Source organism: Sprattus sprattus (assembly GCF_963457725.1).
Source record: "Sprattus sprattus genome assembly, chromosome: 11".
NCBI classification, from domain to species: Eukaryota; Metazoa; Chordata; class Actinopteri; order Clupeiformes; family Clupeidae; genus Sprattus; species Sprattus sprattus.
In genome coordinates, this window is record NC_137909.1 from 26,134,981 (window position 1) to 26,150,035 (window position 15,055).

At 46.3% G+C, this 15,055-nt stretch overlaps 1 protein-coding gene across 1 annotated transcript in view; it reads right to left on the minus strand.

Moving 5' to 3' along the window:
* Positions 1–15,055, minus strand: part of LOC308372391 (mucin-5B-like) — a gene marked incomplete at both ends in the record, with an annotated part of 34,939 nt that continues 19,884 nt past the window's right edge. Inside the window, 20 exons of the mRNA XM_080847545.1 lie at positions 1–8; positions 2,071–2,248; positions 2,732–2,813; positions 3,289–3,358; positions 3,649–3,824; positions 4,659–4,869; positions 5,266–5,449; positions 6,407–6,654; positions 7,077–7,251; positions 8,153–8,325; positions 9,005–9,217; positions 11,223–11,319; positions 11,598–11,665; positions 11,850–11,953; positions 12,182–12,392; positions 12,672–12,837; positions 13,005–13,072; positions 13,263–13,371; positions 13,776–13,843; positions 14,514–14,622. Of these exons, the coding sequence (XP_080703671.1) occupies positions 1–8; positions 2,071–2,248; positions 2,732–2,813; positions 3,289–3,358; positions 3,649–3,824; positions 4,659–4,869; positions 5,266–5,449; positions 6,407–6,654; positions 7,077–7,251; positions 8,153–8,325; positions 9,005–9,217; positions 11,223–11,319; positions 11,598–11,665; positions 11,850–11,953; positions 12,182–12,392; positions 12,672–12,837; positions 13,005–13,072; positions 13,263–13,371; positions 13,776–13,843; positions 14,514–14,622 (2,718 nt within the window). The remainder of the gene's footprint in view (positions 9–2,070; positions 2,249–2,731; positions 2,814–3,288; positions 3,359–3,648; positions 3,825–4,658; positions 4,870–5,265; positions 5,450–6,406; positions 6,655–7,076; positions 7,252–8,152; positions 8,326–9,004; positions 9,218–11,222; positions 11,320–11,597; positions 11,666–11,849; positions 11,954–12,181; positions 12,393–12,671; positions 12,838–13,004; positions 13,073–13,262; positions 13,372–13,775; positions 13,844–14,513; positions 14,623–15,055) is intronic.

A 15,055-nucleotide genomic window follows, 5' to 3' on the forward strand; every position in this document is an offset into this window, starting at 1 on the left:
TCATATCCCTGTCAGGAGAAGAGGAACACAGAGAGAAAACAGAAGCAGGAAGAGAGAGAGAGAGCGAGAGAGAGGGGGGAAAAGCGAGAGAGAGAGAGAAGGAGGAAATCATTTAATATGTGTTCTAAAAAACCCAATTAAAACTACACTTGTAGTAGTAGACACACAGAGGGAAAAGTTAACTAAATAAAACAATAGTATTCATGGTGTATGTGATAAGTGTCCTCACAGGTTCGCAGTCTTCATTACAATTCATCATATTGCATTTGACTACTAAAAATTTGGTTTTGGGATCCTTCTCTTCAGAGCATTTGCAGTCTTGACAGGGTATCACTGGTACGGTTTCTCCAGGCTAGAGAGTAAGAAAAACACATGTGCAAGAATGAATGAACGTTAGCTAATGCAGTAGTGTACTCCGCTACACGTAACTATCATCCTTTATATAAACTCTTTCGATTTTAAACTAAAGTGAATGCTTTTACATCAAACATTACCTATTCAAAGCAACACTATGCAACAGTTTGCCACTTTTTGAGGAATGTTTTGTTCATTTTCATGAATACACTAAATACACATCTAGCCATCCAAGGTATGCACTATGCAGTTCTGTATTCTTGGCCGAACTCCCAACCACAATATAAGAAAAACTGTGACTGCACGACATTGTCAACTATATCTCCAGAATAGACAACAGTTAACAAGATTATTAATAATAATAATAATAATAATAATAATAATAATGATAATAATGAGATTATATCAGTGCCAACTGGGCTTTTGGGGGGGTCTGCATTCTGCAAAGTCTGTGATGCCGTGTAGGTAGTAAGCTCAATGGTTTAAGATCAAAACTCCTTACTGCTGTTTTATATATAGAGTATATATACTATGTACTCTATATGTCCTGTTATGTACTGTAAAGTACAACGGGAAATGTCCTTTTGAGATCCTGAATGGAATTTTTTTTTTATTGTATTAATGTATTTCTTTGCATGAAGGTTAAGTGAAATTACCTTATATTCCAACTGTTTGTGTAGACACACTGGCTTGGGCTCTAGGAACAGTACAAACAAACACAGTTACTCTGAGTCAAAATAGAAAAAATAGTATGCTGATATGAATGAGATGAAGAATAGGGGGATACCACAGCCGATCTCCTGGCAACATTTCCCCTCTGTTAGCATTAGCACTGGCTCGTAGCCCGCAGAGCATCTCTTATTAGGGATAGGACACAGTGAGCTGTCGCATCCTGAAGAAAGAAAATGCAGACAGAAAAAAGTGCTTTTTTAAGGAAACGCTAGAACGTTTTTATGTTTTCACGTGTTAATATATTTGTGCTCACGCATGGACGATGGCAATGTATTGAAACAGTAAAAGGAAGGTTTGACCGTTTCACACTACGGTCAAACTCGCGACCTCAGGCATGGCAGGTGAATGAGCCAGCAGCACAGAGGCTGAAACCTACAGGTGCAAGTGCAACAGCAGCCTGCTGATAGGGAGCTGTGAAGCACTAAGTAAACCGGAATTTACATTTATTTACTATTGCTGTCATCTATTTACATCCTGCAGGCTGGGAATCAAACCCGGCTTGACTGCCCTAGAGGGTGGCAATGCTAACCACTATAACACCAACACCCAACCTCACTGCCAGGCCTTACGCACACATTAAGAGACGTGCCGGCGATAGATGGCAGCACCCATGGATTTCAGCCTCCTTCTCAGCCCACCTGCCTCCCATGACCGAAGGCGTGGTTTCAGGTTCGAGTCTGGTGCAGGACTGTGATTCATGCATTACAGACGCGCAGATAAATGCGAGTAGGACTGAGGTTTACACAGTGTTTTCACTCTGTACCCCCCCCCCCCCCCCCCCCCCCCCCCCACAGCGTTCTCTGTACCCGCCCCAACAGTGTTCCCTGTACCCCCTCCCCCCAGTGTTCTCTGAAACCCCAACAGTGTTCTCTCTAGCCCCCCACAGTGTTCTCTGTACCCCCACAGTGTTCTCTCTACCCCCCCACAGCGTTCTCTGAACCCCCCCAACAGTGTTCTCAGTGATGAAGAGGGGGAGGCACTCACGGCAGGAGAGCTGAGTGCAGCAGGGGTCAGATGGGTCTGTTGTGTTGACCAGGACGAAACCTGGTTGAGTGCAGGGGGTGATACTGGGTGACGGGCACTGCTTCACCTTGCAGCTGATGGCTTTGGTGGACTCCTCGCATACACAGTCCTGACAGTTGTGCTCAAACCTCTCGTTGAACTACCAAAAGACACACAAACACACACATACACACACACACACACACATACACAACCACATACACACATGGTTATAATTAGTAATGGTCAAAAAGTCAAGTATGGGGTGAAATGCTTTTATTATTTTGCCCATTAACGTTACTCTAAGACAGCATGTTGTTATAATACAAAGCACCCTTCAGGTTGCTCACTATACTAGACCAGTTCCTGTCGTGAGGATAAGGAAACGCTAAGTCAAACTCACCTCTCGTGCTTTACCATTAGGATCCAAACATCCTAGATAAACAGAAGTTCACCAGTGAATTAGCTGATAATACGATATAACATAATAAAATACAATATAATATAATGTAATATAATGTAATGTAATGTAATGTAATGTAATGTAATGTAATGTAATATATAATATAATATAACATAATGTTTTATAATGTAATGTAATGTAATATAATATAAATAACCCACCACATTTGTCCACACACACAGAGGAGTCTTTGCTGAAGAGTTTGGTGCCCTCGGGACAGAAGCAGCCCTCCGTGGTCACATTCATGCCTGGGCCAGTGTCACTGTGCAATTCAAACCACAAATATTAATGTTTAAACCTTCAGTGTGTAAAAGTGACAAGACAAAAGCCTTGAAATGTCATCATAAATCTATGAATAGAAGAGCCCTCCTAGATTACTCAGGTAGGTTTGTGTAACAGATTGTAGCTGGGTTCAGTCCAACTATTTAATGTGCATTTTGAGCATTTGAATAGGAAATCCTGAGTGGGAACACATGAAAATCTCATTTAAATCTTTTAGGTCGAATAAGAAATGTATTCCCTAGAGAGCGGTGGATTAACCCTGTGATTTGCAACTAAGTGCGAGTAACACAGCTGATGGAAACTAATTTCTTCATTCGAGTTTCATGAACGCGCTTAAACTGGGTTGGATGGAAACTCAGCTTGTGTAATGAACAGTACAGTGAAAAGAAGCTTCATGGGACGTGTTATTTAACAGGAACAATACAAGACAGCACAGATCAGGAGATGCCACTTACCTTTCATCACATGTTGGCTGTTCAGCGGGACCGCAAGGCTTGTAGACCTTGTCAGCTGGGCAGTCGCTGGCTACATTTAGATTTAGATTTATTTGAATGATATACAGTCAAATACAATCCATTAATCAGTGAAGACAGCAAAGAGTCTGGATAAGTGGAGTGTTGAGTGCTTTTTTTCTCGTTTTGCAAAGATTTACCCAAACACTGTTTAATGTAAAAGCATCTCCACTCGGGTAGTCTGTGTAAGTGTGAGATATGTCAACAGTATTGTGTATCAGTAAGAGAACACAGGCCTACCACACAGAATAGTGTGGTGATGTGTCAACAATATTGTGTATCAGTGAGAGAACGCAGGCTTACCACACAGAGTGGTGTGGTCCCTCCAGTTGACACACACCCCGACCTGGATGCAAGCATCCGCATAGATCTGCAAGCTGGTGCACTGAGCAACCGGATTCACCATGTGACAGCTGTCAAACACGCATCCGTCGAAGAAGCGGTCGGGAGAGATGTGCGGGTGACACTCTGCAAACAAACTGAGCACAACAACAACAGAGGCCTCAGACGACGTGCAAGGAAGTTGCTTTGGAAAAGAAATCTACTCCATAAAAGATCTAGTGTGTAGTTTTTAGTGGCATCTATTAGTAGAAATGGAATATAGTATTCATGATTATGTTTTTATTAGTATGAATCACTGGCTCCATATAGGGCTTTACGCATTGTTATGGCGTTTGGTGTCCACCGTAGGTACTCGCACATGGGAATGGTATTCAGTTGGTTAAAACTCAGCAACTCAGCCACTAGATTCCACTAAAAACTACACTGTTTTCTTTAATTAATTTAAATATCAATATCAGTCATGTGGGAAAGTAAATTTCCTTTGAAAAAAAGATGTCACTTGTACACAAGCCGAGAAAAAGTGTACCTGTATGGTACCTAGCTTTGGATAAAAGTGTTTCCTAAATGAACCCATTTTAAATGAAACTCGCCATTCAGACTGTGCTATGTGGCCCTGCACTTCACCTACGTGTGGTGATGCCAGGGGGAAATGCCTAACGGTGCAAACCCATGACAGTGACGCAACCAAATTCCATCGCTTTGAGTGGGCGTGGTGTAGCGTGTGGAAATAGCGTACAGTCCTACAATTTTCAAACCGTCAAAGACGACACCAAACAATCTCATTGGCCGCTGCCGGGAAAAATCGCTCCTCATTTGCATAAGTTTCAACATTGTTCGAATTTTCATGGTCGCGTCGGCCAAATCGCTGGTCTACGTCACAATGGATTGGCTCCCGTTGAAATGCATTGGGTTTAGACATCGCGTCGCTCATAACGGTGACATGGGTTTGCACCGTAAGGCCTCTGACTTACTCGCTGTTGATGAGGTCACACACTGGGTGTTCGCCACAAGGTCTGAGTGATGGCACTGGGGGGGGCATGCCAGTGGGCACCACATCGGGCACAGGACAGTCTGGTCTGTAGACGTCTTGGGCAGGCCAGAAGTCAGCCATCACGGCACAGCTGTCAACGAGCCGGCCGTCAGGCAGCCTGCAGTCATCGTGTGGGTTGTTGTTGCAGGTTCCTGAGAATGTGAAGCACGGATGTGCACACACACACATACACACACACACACACACACACACACACAGTCTCACAAACACACACACACACACAGTCTCACAAACACACACACAGTCTCACAAACACACACAGTCTCACAAACACACACACACACACACACACACACACACACACACACACACACACACACACACAGGACTTAAGTTTCTCTAAATCTACATACTTAAGCTATGGCAGCATGTTACATTCTATCTGTCAGCATGTTACATTTCAACATATGTTGGAGACACTGTCCTGTCCTGTCAATTTATATAAACAGTGAATGAGCGTGAGGAAATGCTCACAATGCTACCATCCCTAAAGAAAGTAGCACAGAGAAGAAATATCCGGAACTCACCGCAGTGTCCTTGTGTGTTATTGCCGAAACGCTGGAAGGGAAGGTTGACTGTGAACCCTATTATTCCGAAGGTCACCACTATTTGCAACTGCGGAATCTCATAGATCAGTTTGAGACCGGAGCCTGAGACCCTGATCCCGTTCTTTGCGTACGGAAGCTTCAGTGTGGTGCCATCCTTCTGTGCCTGAAGATGAAGAATGGGACAAGCAGAGATAAATAATAATAATAATAATAATCCATTTTATTTGTATAGCACACTTTCACATACAAAGATGTCTCAAGGTGCTTAACAGGGTCACGATAGCAATTTAAAACAGTGCATTCAAAAACAATACAGAAAAGAAATTAAAAAAAAAAGATACAAAAAGAGATACAAAAGCCTTGGTTATTCCTCATGAAGATTTCAAATGGGTTTATTTCATTTATACCTAGTAGTGATAATTCATGGTGGTGAGAGGTCCTGTTTGATTTGAATTGCATGTACTGAAGATCTAAGCAGTAAATCATCCATAACAAGCAATAATATTCAGTAGGAGAACATACCACATATTAAAGTCAATGATGTTAAAGTCACCCTTCGGCTGCATGCAAAATAGGAAGCTAACAAATTAGTTGCCTCCGCAACACTACCTCTGAAACCTGTTGAATTCACTCCTTGGCTGCATCCAAAATGGAAAGCAGCTGGCTGTTCCCTTGCAACCCTATGCTGTCTATGAATCTGTGATTTTAGCAATACTACCTCCAAATGCTGCCTAGGTGGGTGACTAGCCATCCTACATCCAAATGCTGCCTAGGTGGGTGACTAGCCATCCTACCTCCAAATGCTGCCTAGGTGGGTGACTAGCCATCCTACCTCCAAATGCTGCCTAGGTGGGTGACTAGCCATCCTACCTCCAAATGCTGTCTAGGTGGGTGCCTAGCCATCCTACCTCCAAATGCTGCCTAGGTGGGTGACTAGCCGCCAAATGCTGCCTAGGTGGGTGACTAGCCATCCTACCTCCAAATGCTGTCTAGGTGGGTGACTAGCCATCCTACATCCAAATGCTGTCTAGGTGGTACCTTAACCTACCTCCAAATGCTGTCTAGGTGGGTGCCTAGCCATCCTACCTCCAAATGCTGTCTAGGTGGTACCTTAACCTACCTCCAGTTTTGCAGGGCCCATAAGGTTGTTGTTCTTCAGCGTGATGACGTCTGACTTGTGTGAGATTATGACTGAGCGTGGACAGGATACATCCTCTCTGGGGTCGCATTTGACATTGTCGACGTAGATTTTAAAATCGTACACAGGGTGGATTTCCTCCATTAGCACATAGGTGCAGTTTCCTTGGTGACTATAGGGAAGCCCATCAAATGTCACATAGTGGGGATCTCCCCATCCTTCACAGGTACCTAAAAAACATAATTTAGGGTTATATTTAGTATTCAACATGTACTCAAATATATACGATCAACCCACCAACTGAAGTTAAAATGAACAACAGCCCTATCTCAGGCCTCAAACTATGGACAGTATAAATACCTTTCTGGTGTTAATGTAAAATCATATAGCAACTGAGGTAAACATGTTCACGTATATACTATCTAAAACTTTGAAGTTAAACAATGATGTAATCATGACGGCACATACAGTCACAGGCGTATTTTGGTAGCAGACATTCTCATCCCAAACCAGCACTGGTTGCTCTTAAACCTTAATATTTGGATCCTTTTTAAACCTCAGTTAGGATTTGGTTGCTTTTAAACCTTTCAGTTAAGATTTGGTTGCTTTTAAACCTCAGTTAAGATTTATCTGTAGTAATCAAGGGACATACAGTCACAGGCATATTTTTGGCAGCAGAGGTTCTCATCCCACACCAGCACTGGTTTCTTCCCGTTAGCACAGGTGAGAGTCTGGAGAGGTGGACACTCGTAAGGGATAATCTCAATGATGTTGTCCTCAATGCAGCGTGCCAGTGTGCAGTTGCAGAGCCAAAAGGTCTCATTTTGCTAAGGAAAACAAAGAGGAAAATATGACTTTGTATGCTCTGTATATCATTTTGTACAATGGTGTCCGTGGTGAACTATTAGTGTGCTGTTAATAATCTCTTAGTGTGGTGTTAATAATCTATTAGTGTGGTGTTGATAATCTATTAGTGTGCTGTTAATAATCTCTTAGTGTGCTCTTAATAATCTATTAGTGTGGTGTTAATAATATATTAGTGTGGTGTTAATAATCTCTTAGTGTGGTGTTAATAATCTTTTAGTGTGGTGTTAATAATCTATTAGTGTGGTGTTAATAATCTCTAAGTGTGGTGTTAATAATCTATTAGTGTGGTGTTAATAATATATTAGTGTGGTGTTAATAATCTCTTAGTGTGGTGTTAATAATCTTTTAGTGTGCTGTTAATAATCTATTAGTGTGGTGTTAATAATCTATTAGTGTGGTGTTAATAATCTCTTAGTGTGCTGTTAACTATCTATTGGTGTGGTGTTAATAATCTATTAGTGTGCTGTTAATAATCTATTAGTGTGCTGTTAATAATCTCTTAGTGTGCTGTTAATAATCTCTTATTGTGCTGTTGATAATCTATTAGTGTGCTGTTAATAATCTCTTAGTGTGGTGTTAATAATCTCTTAGTGTGGTGTTAATAATCTCTTTGTGTGCTGTAAATAATCTCTTAGTGTGCTGTTAATAATGTCTTAGTGTGGTGTTAATAATCTATTAGTGTGCTGTTAATAATCGTTGCATTGTTACACTGCCGTTCACTTTATACAGGTGGGCATCTGAAGGGGTTGACATGTATGAAGAAACTATTTGCATCATACTTTTGTAATGAGTAACTCAGTAACTCAGTAATCAGTAACTCCTTTAACCTTTCGAGAAAGTACTTCATCAGTGGTTACTCACCACTTTGTCCCACTCAGGACAGTCTGGAGTGACAGAGGGAGTAGTAGTGGGAGTGGGAACGGGGGTGGGTGTGGGACAAGGTGCTGTGCTGTTCTGAATCTCACAGATATTGGAGCAAATCATTGTGAGACAGATCCCTGAGCCAATGTCATGCTCATCAAAGATGATATCGCCTGGAAACATTAACAAGAAGAGATGTTAAACAATTGTTGTACATTATTATTTTTCTTTTGAATCTCATTTTGTTTCAAATTTCACATAATTTCATTAATTTTATTAACAACAGAAGTTATACGTAATCACATTTCAAACATTACAACACTTGAACAGTATGCAACATAAACAGATCAAAAACTAATGTTCCACCTTCCTTTGTAGATACAAAACTCATGTATATATATTGCATGCATGCATTTATATAGCGCCTTTCTAGTCATAGAGAACTCAAAGCGCTTTATAGGTTAATGCCTCAGACATCTACTAATTCACACACCGATGGCAGAGGATATTATCTAGGGTGACAACCTGCATATTGGGAGCGTTTGGGGGTTTAGTGTCCTTCTCAAGGACACTTCGACACTTAGTGAGGAGGAGTCGGGATCGAACTCTACTGCCTGAAACACCATTGCCCGATTTAATGTTCACATATTCAATATCAAGTATAAATAAAATAAAAAATCCATATAAAGGGAGTTAAGATTGTAAGAGCAGTGATTCTTCGGTATTAGATATTTCAATAGAAGAAAGGTTGAAGCCATTTAACCTAGTTGAGTTTGTACTTCAATTAGCAGAGGTGTAAAGTAATGAAAGCACTTCTGGATTGTTAAACAGAAAAAAGGGTTAACATCTTACCAGGTTTGTACTGGTTCCCATTTACTGTGCAGACACATGGAGTAGTTTGTTCTGGGGTTGTTATTGGTGTGGTTGGCTCTGGCGGTCCTGTGGTTGTGGTTGTGGATGGATTGGGTGGAGGGGTTGTTTCAGGGGCTGGGCTCACCACAGTAGTTCTCCCTGTTGTAGGCGATACTTCTGGGGTTCCGATTGATGGTGTTGGCTTTGGAGGTCCTGTGGTTGTGGTTGTGGATGGACTGGGTGGAGGGGCTGTTTCAGGGGTTGTGCTCACCACAGTAGTTCTCCCTGTTGTAGGTGATGATTCTGGGGTTCCGATTGATGGCGTTGGCTTTGGAGGTCCTGTGGTTGTGGTTGTGGATGGACTGGGTGGAGGGGCTGTTTCAGGGGTAGTTCTCCCTGTTGTAGGCGATGTTCCTGGGGTTCCGATTGATGGCGTTGGCTTTGGAGGTCCTGTGGTTGTGGTTGTGGTTGTGGATGGACTGGGTGGAGGGGCTGTTTCAGGGGTTGTGCTCACCACAGTAGTTCTCCCTGTTGTAGGTGATGATTCTGGGGTTCCGATTGATGGCGTTGGCTTTGGAGGTCCTGTGGTTGTGGTTGTGGATGGACTGGGTGGAGGGGCTGTTTCAGGGGTTGGGCTAACCACAGTAGTTCTCCCTGTTGTAGGCGATGATTCTGGGGTTCCGATTGATGGTGTTGGCTTTGGAGGTCCTGTGGTTGTGGATGGACTGGGTGGAGGGGCTGTTTCAGGGGTTGTGCTCACCACAGTAGTTCTCCCTGTTGTAGGCGATGATTCTGGGGTTCCGATTGATGGCGTTGGCTTTGGAGGTCCTGTGGTTGTGGTTGTGGATGGACTGGGTGGAGGGGCTGTTTCAGGGGTAGTTCTCCCTGTTGTAGGCGATGCTCCTGGGGTTCCGATTGATGGCGTTGGCTTTGGAGGTCCTGTGGTTGTGGTTGTGGATGGACTGGGTGGAGGGGCTGTTTCAGGGGTTGTGCTCACCACAGTAGTTCTCCCTGTTGTAGGTGATGATTCTGGGGTTCCGATTGATGGCGTTGGCTTTGGAGGTCCTGTGGTTGTGGTTGTGGATGGACTGGGTGGAGGGGCTGTTTCAGGGGTTGTGCTCACCACAGTAGTTCTCCCTGTTGTAGGCGATGATTCTGGGGTTCCGATTGATGGCGTTGGCTTTGGAGGTCCTGTGGTTGTGGTTGTGGATGGACTGGGTGGAGGGGCTGTTTCAGGGGTAGTTCTCCCTGTTGTAGGCGATGCTCCTGGGGTTCCGATTGATGGCGTTGGCTTTGGAGGTCCTGTGGTTGTGGTTGTGGTTGTGGATGGACTGGGTGGAGGGGCTGTTTCAGGGGTTGTGCTCACCACAGTAGTTCTCCCTGTTGTAGGCGATACTTCTGGGGTTCCGATTGATGGCGTTGGCTTTGGAGGTCCTGTGGTTGTGGTTGTGGATGGACTGGGTGGAGGGGCTGTTTCAGGGGTTGTGCTCACCACAGTAGTTCTCCCTGTTGTAGGTGATGATTCTGGGGTTCCGATTGATGGCGTTGTCTTTGGAGGTCCTGTGGTTGTGGTTGTGGTTGTGGATGGACTGGGTGGAGGGGCTGTTTCTGGGGTTGGGCTAACCACAGTAGTTCTCCCTGTTGTAGGCGATGATTCTGGGGTTCCGATTGATGGTGTTGGCTTTGGAGGTCCTGTGGTTGTGGATGGACTGGGTGGAGGGGCTGTTTCAGGGGTAGTTCTCCCTGTTGTAGACGATGATTCTGGGGTTCCGATTGATGGTGTTGGCTTTGGAGGTCCTGTGGTTGTGGTTGTGGTTGTGGATGGACTGGGTGTAGGGGCTGTTTCAGGGGTTGTGCTCACCACAGTAGTTCTCCCTGTTGTAGGCGATGATTCTGGGGTTCCGATTGATGGCGTTGGCTTTGGAGGTCCTATGGTTGTGGTTGTGGATGGACTGGGTGGAAAAGCTGTTTCAGGGGTAGTTCTCCCTGTTGTAGGCGATGATTCTGGGGTTCCGATTGATGGCGTTGGCTTTGGAGGTCCTGTGGTTCTGGTTGTGGATGGACTGGGTGGAGGGGCTGTTTCAGGGGTTGGGCTAACCACAGTAGTTCTCCCTGTTGTAGGCGATGATTCTGGGGTTCCGATTGATGGTGTTGGCTTTGGAGGTCCTGTGGTTGTGGATGGACTGGGTGGAGGGAATGTTTCAGGGGTTGTGCTCACCACAGTAGTTCTCCCTGTTGTAGACGATGATTCTGGGGTTCCGATTGATGGCGTTGGCTTTGGAGGTCCTGTGGTTGTGGTTGTGGTTGTGGATGGACTGGGTGGAGGGGCTGTTTCAGGGGTTGGAGTCACCACAGTAGTTCTCCCTGTTGTAGACGATGATTCTGGGGTTCCGATTGATGGCGTTGGCTTTGGAGGTCCTGTGGTTGTGGTTGTGGATGGACTGGATGGAGGGGCTGTTTCAGGGGTAGTTCTCCCTGTTGTAGACGATGATTCTGGGGTTCCGATTGATGGCGTTGTCTTTGGAGGTCCTGTGGTTGTGGTTGTGGTTGTGGATGGACTGGGTGGAGGGGCTGTTTCAGGGGTTGTGCTCACCACAGTAGTTCTCCCTGTTGTAGACGATGATTCTGGGGTTCCGATTGATGGCGTTGGCTTTGGAGGTCCTGTGGTTGTGGTTGTGGATGGACTGGGTGAAGGGGCTGTTTCAGGGGTTGTGCTCACCACAGTAGTTCTCCCTGTTGTAGACGATGATTCTGGGGTTCCGATTGATGGCGTTGGCTTTGGAGGTCCTGTGGTTGTGGTTGTGGATGGACTGGGTGGAGGGGCTGTTTCAGGGGTTGTGCTCACCACAGTAGTTCTCCCTGTTGTAGACGATGATTCTGGGGTTCCGATTGATGGCGTTGGCTTTGGAGGTCCTGTGGTTGTGGTTGTGGATGGACTGGGTGAAGGGGCTGTTTCAGGCGTTGGGCTCACCACAGTAGTTTTCCCTGTTGTAGATGTTGGTCCTGTGGTTGTGGTTGTGGATGTTTCTGGGTTTGTTACTGTTGAGGTAGTAAACTCTTCTTGAGGGGATGATGGAACGTGAGGGGACAATGTAATGTGAGGGGACAAGGTGGACTCTGTTCTCACAGTAAACATAGTTGTTACAACTGGTGTTTCTGTTGATAACGATCCTGCACTAGTTGCTGCTGTTGTTTCTGTTGGTTCCACTGTTGTAGATACTGTTCTTGGGGTAAACATTGTTGTGGTTGATATTGGGCGTCCTGTTGTTGAGGTTAGTGTTGATGATGGTGACGGGCTTGATACAGTTGTTTTCTCTGATGAGTGTGTTGATATGACTGTAGTTGTTGGTGTCGGTGTTGGGATGATGCATGGTGTGCAGCAATATACCTTGATCTCATAGTCCCAGCACTTTTTAGGACGTGTTTGTTTGTGTTGCTCACACAGCAACCCATATGAAACATTGCATTGAACATCTTGACCCGACTCGCTGATAAAGTCCTCAAAGGTGTAATCCTCATAGCCTACAGCCCTACAACTTATGTTTTCTGGTTTATCACAAATCATTTTACCGTTTTCCTTAATATTTTCATATGTTTCATCATCATCGTCCTCTAACTGGACAGGTTTGTCGACATTAAACCATTCGGTCCATTCACACGAGTCAACGCATGGAGTTGTTGACGATGGGGGTCCTGTTGGTGTAGGAGTGGGTGTAGATGGTGTTCCAGGGGCTGGAGTCACCACAGTAGTACTCCCTGTTGTAGGCGATGCTTCTGGGGTTCCGATTGATGGCGTTGGCTTTGGAGGTCCTGTGGTTGTGGTTGTGGATGGACTGGGTGGAGGGGCTGTTTCAGGGGTTGTGCTCACCACAGTAGTTTTCCCTGTTGTAGGCGATGATTCTGGGGTTCCGATTGATGGTGTTGGCTTTGGAGGTCCTGTGGTTGTGGTTGTGGTTGTGGATGGACTGGGTGGAGGGGCTGTTTCAGGGGTTGTGCTCACCACAGTAGTTCTCCCTGTTGTAGGCGATGATTCTGGGGTTCCGATTGATGGTGTTGGCTTTGGAGGTCCTGTGGTTGTGGTTGTGGATGGACTGGGTGGAGGGGCTGTTTCAGGGGTTGTGCTCACCACAGTAGTTCTCCCTGTTGTAGGCGATGATTCTGGGGTTCCGATTGATGGCGTTGGCTTTGGAGGTCCTGTGGTTGTGGTTGTGGTTGTGGATGGGCTGGGTGGAGGGGCTGTTTCAGGGGTTGTGCTCACCACAGTAGTTCTCCCTGTTGTAGGCGATGATTCTGGGGTTCCGATTGATGGCGTTGGCTTTGGAGGTCCTGTGGTTGTGGTTGTGGATGTGGTTGTGGTTGTGGATGGACTGGGTGGAGGGGCTGTTTCAGGGGTTGTGCTCACCACAGTAGTTCTCCCTGTTGTAGGCGATGATTCTGGGGTTCCGATTGATGGCGTTGGCTTTGGAGGTCCTGTGGTTGTGGTTGTGGTTGTGGATGGACTGGGTGGAGGGGCTGTTTCAGGGGTTGTGCTCACCACAGTAGTTCTCCCTGTTGTAGGCGATGATTCTGGGGTTCCGATTGATGGCGTTGGCTTTGGAGGACCTGTGGTTGTGGTTGTGGATGGACTGGGTGGAGGGGCTGTTTCAGGGGTAGTTTTCCCTGTTGTAGGCGATGATTCTGGGGTTCCGATTGATGGCGTTGGCTTTGGAGGTCCTGTGGTTGTGGTTGTGGATGGACTGGGTGGAGGGGCTGTTTCAGGGGTTTTGCTCACCACAGTAGTTCTCCCTGTTGTAGGGGATGATTCTGGGGTTCCGATTGATGGCGTTGGCTTTGGAGATCCTGTGGTTGTGGTTGTGGATGGACTGGGTGGAGGGGCTGTTTCAGGGGTAGTTCTCCCTGTTGTAGGCGATGATTCTGGGGTTCCGATTGATGGTGTTGGCTTTGGAGGTCCTGTGGTTGTGGTTGTGGTTGTGGATGGACTGGGTGGAGGGGCTGTTTCAGGGGTTGGAGTCACCACAGTAGTTCTCCCCGTTGTAGGCGATGCTCCTGGGGTTCCGATTGATGGCGTTGGCTTTGGAGGTCCTGTGGTTGTGGTTGTGGACGGACTGGGTGGAGGGGCTGTTTCAGGGGTTGTGCTCCCCACAGTAGTTCTCCCTGTTGTAGGCGATGATTCTGGGGTTCCGATTGATGGCGTTGGCTTTGGAGGTCCTGTGGTTGTGGTTGTGGATGGACTGGGTGGAGGGGCTGTTTCAGGGGTAGTTCTCCCTGTTGTAGGCGATGATTCTGGGGTTCCGATTGATGGTGTTGGCTTTGGAGGTCCTGTGGTTGTGGTTGTGGTTGTGGATGGACTGGGTGGAGGGGCTGTTTCAGGGGTTGGAGTCACCACAGTAGTTCTCCCCGTTGTAGGCGATGCTCCTGGGGTTCCGATTGATGGCGTTGGCTTTGGAGGTCCTGTGGTTGTGGTTGTGGATGGACTGGGTGGAGGGGCTGTTTCAGGGGTTGTGCTCACCACAGTAGTTCTCCCTGTTGTAGGCGATGATTCTGTGGTTCCGATTGATGGCGTTGGCTTTGGAGGTCCTGTGGTTGTGGTTGTGGATGTGGTTGTGGTTGTGGATGGACTGGGTGGAGGGGCTGTTTCAGGGGTTGTGCTCACCACAGTAGTTCTCCCTGTTGTAGGCGATACTTCTGGGGTTCCGATTGATGGCGTTGGCTTTGGAGGTCCTGTGGTTGTGGTTGTGGATGGACTGGGTGGAGGGGCTGTTTCAGGGGTTGTGCTCACCACAGTAGTTCTCCCTGTTGTAGGTGATGATTCTGGGGTTCCGATTGATGGCGTTGGCTTTGGAGGTCCTGTGGTTGTGGTTGTGGATGGACTGGGTGGAGGGGCTGTTTCTGGAGTTGGGCTAACCACAGTAGTTCTCCCTGTTGTAGGCGATGATTCTGGGGTTCCGATTGATGGTGTTGGCTTTGGAGGTCCTGTGGTTGTGGATGGACTGGGTGGAGGGGCTGTTTCAGGGGTTGGGCTAACCACAGTAGTTCTCCCTGTTGTAGGCG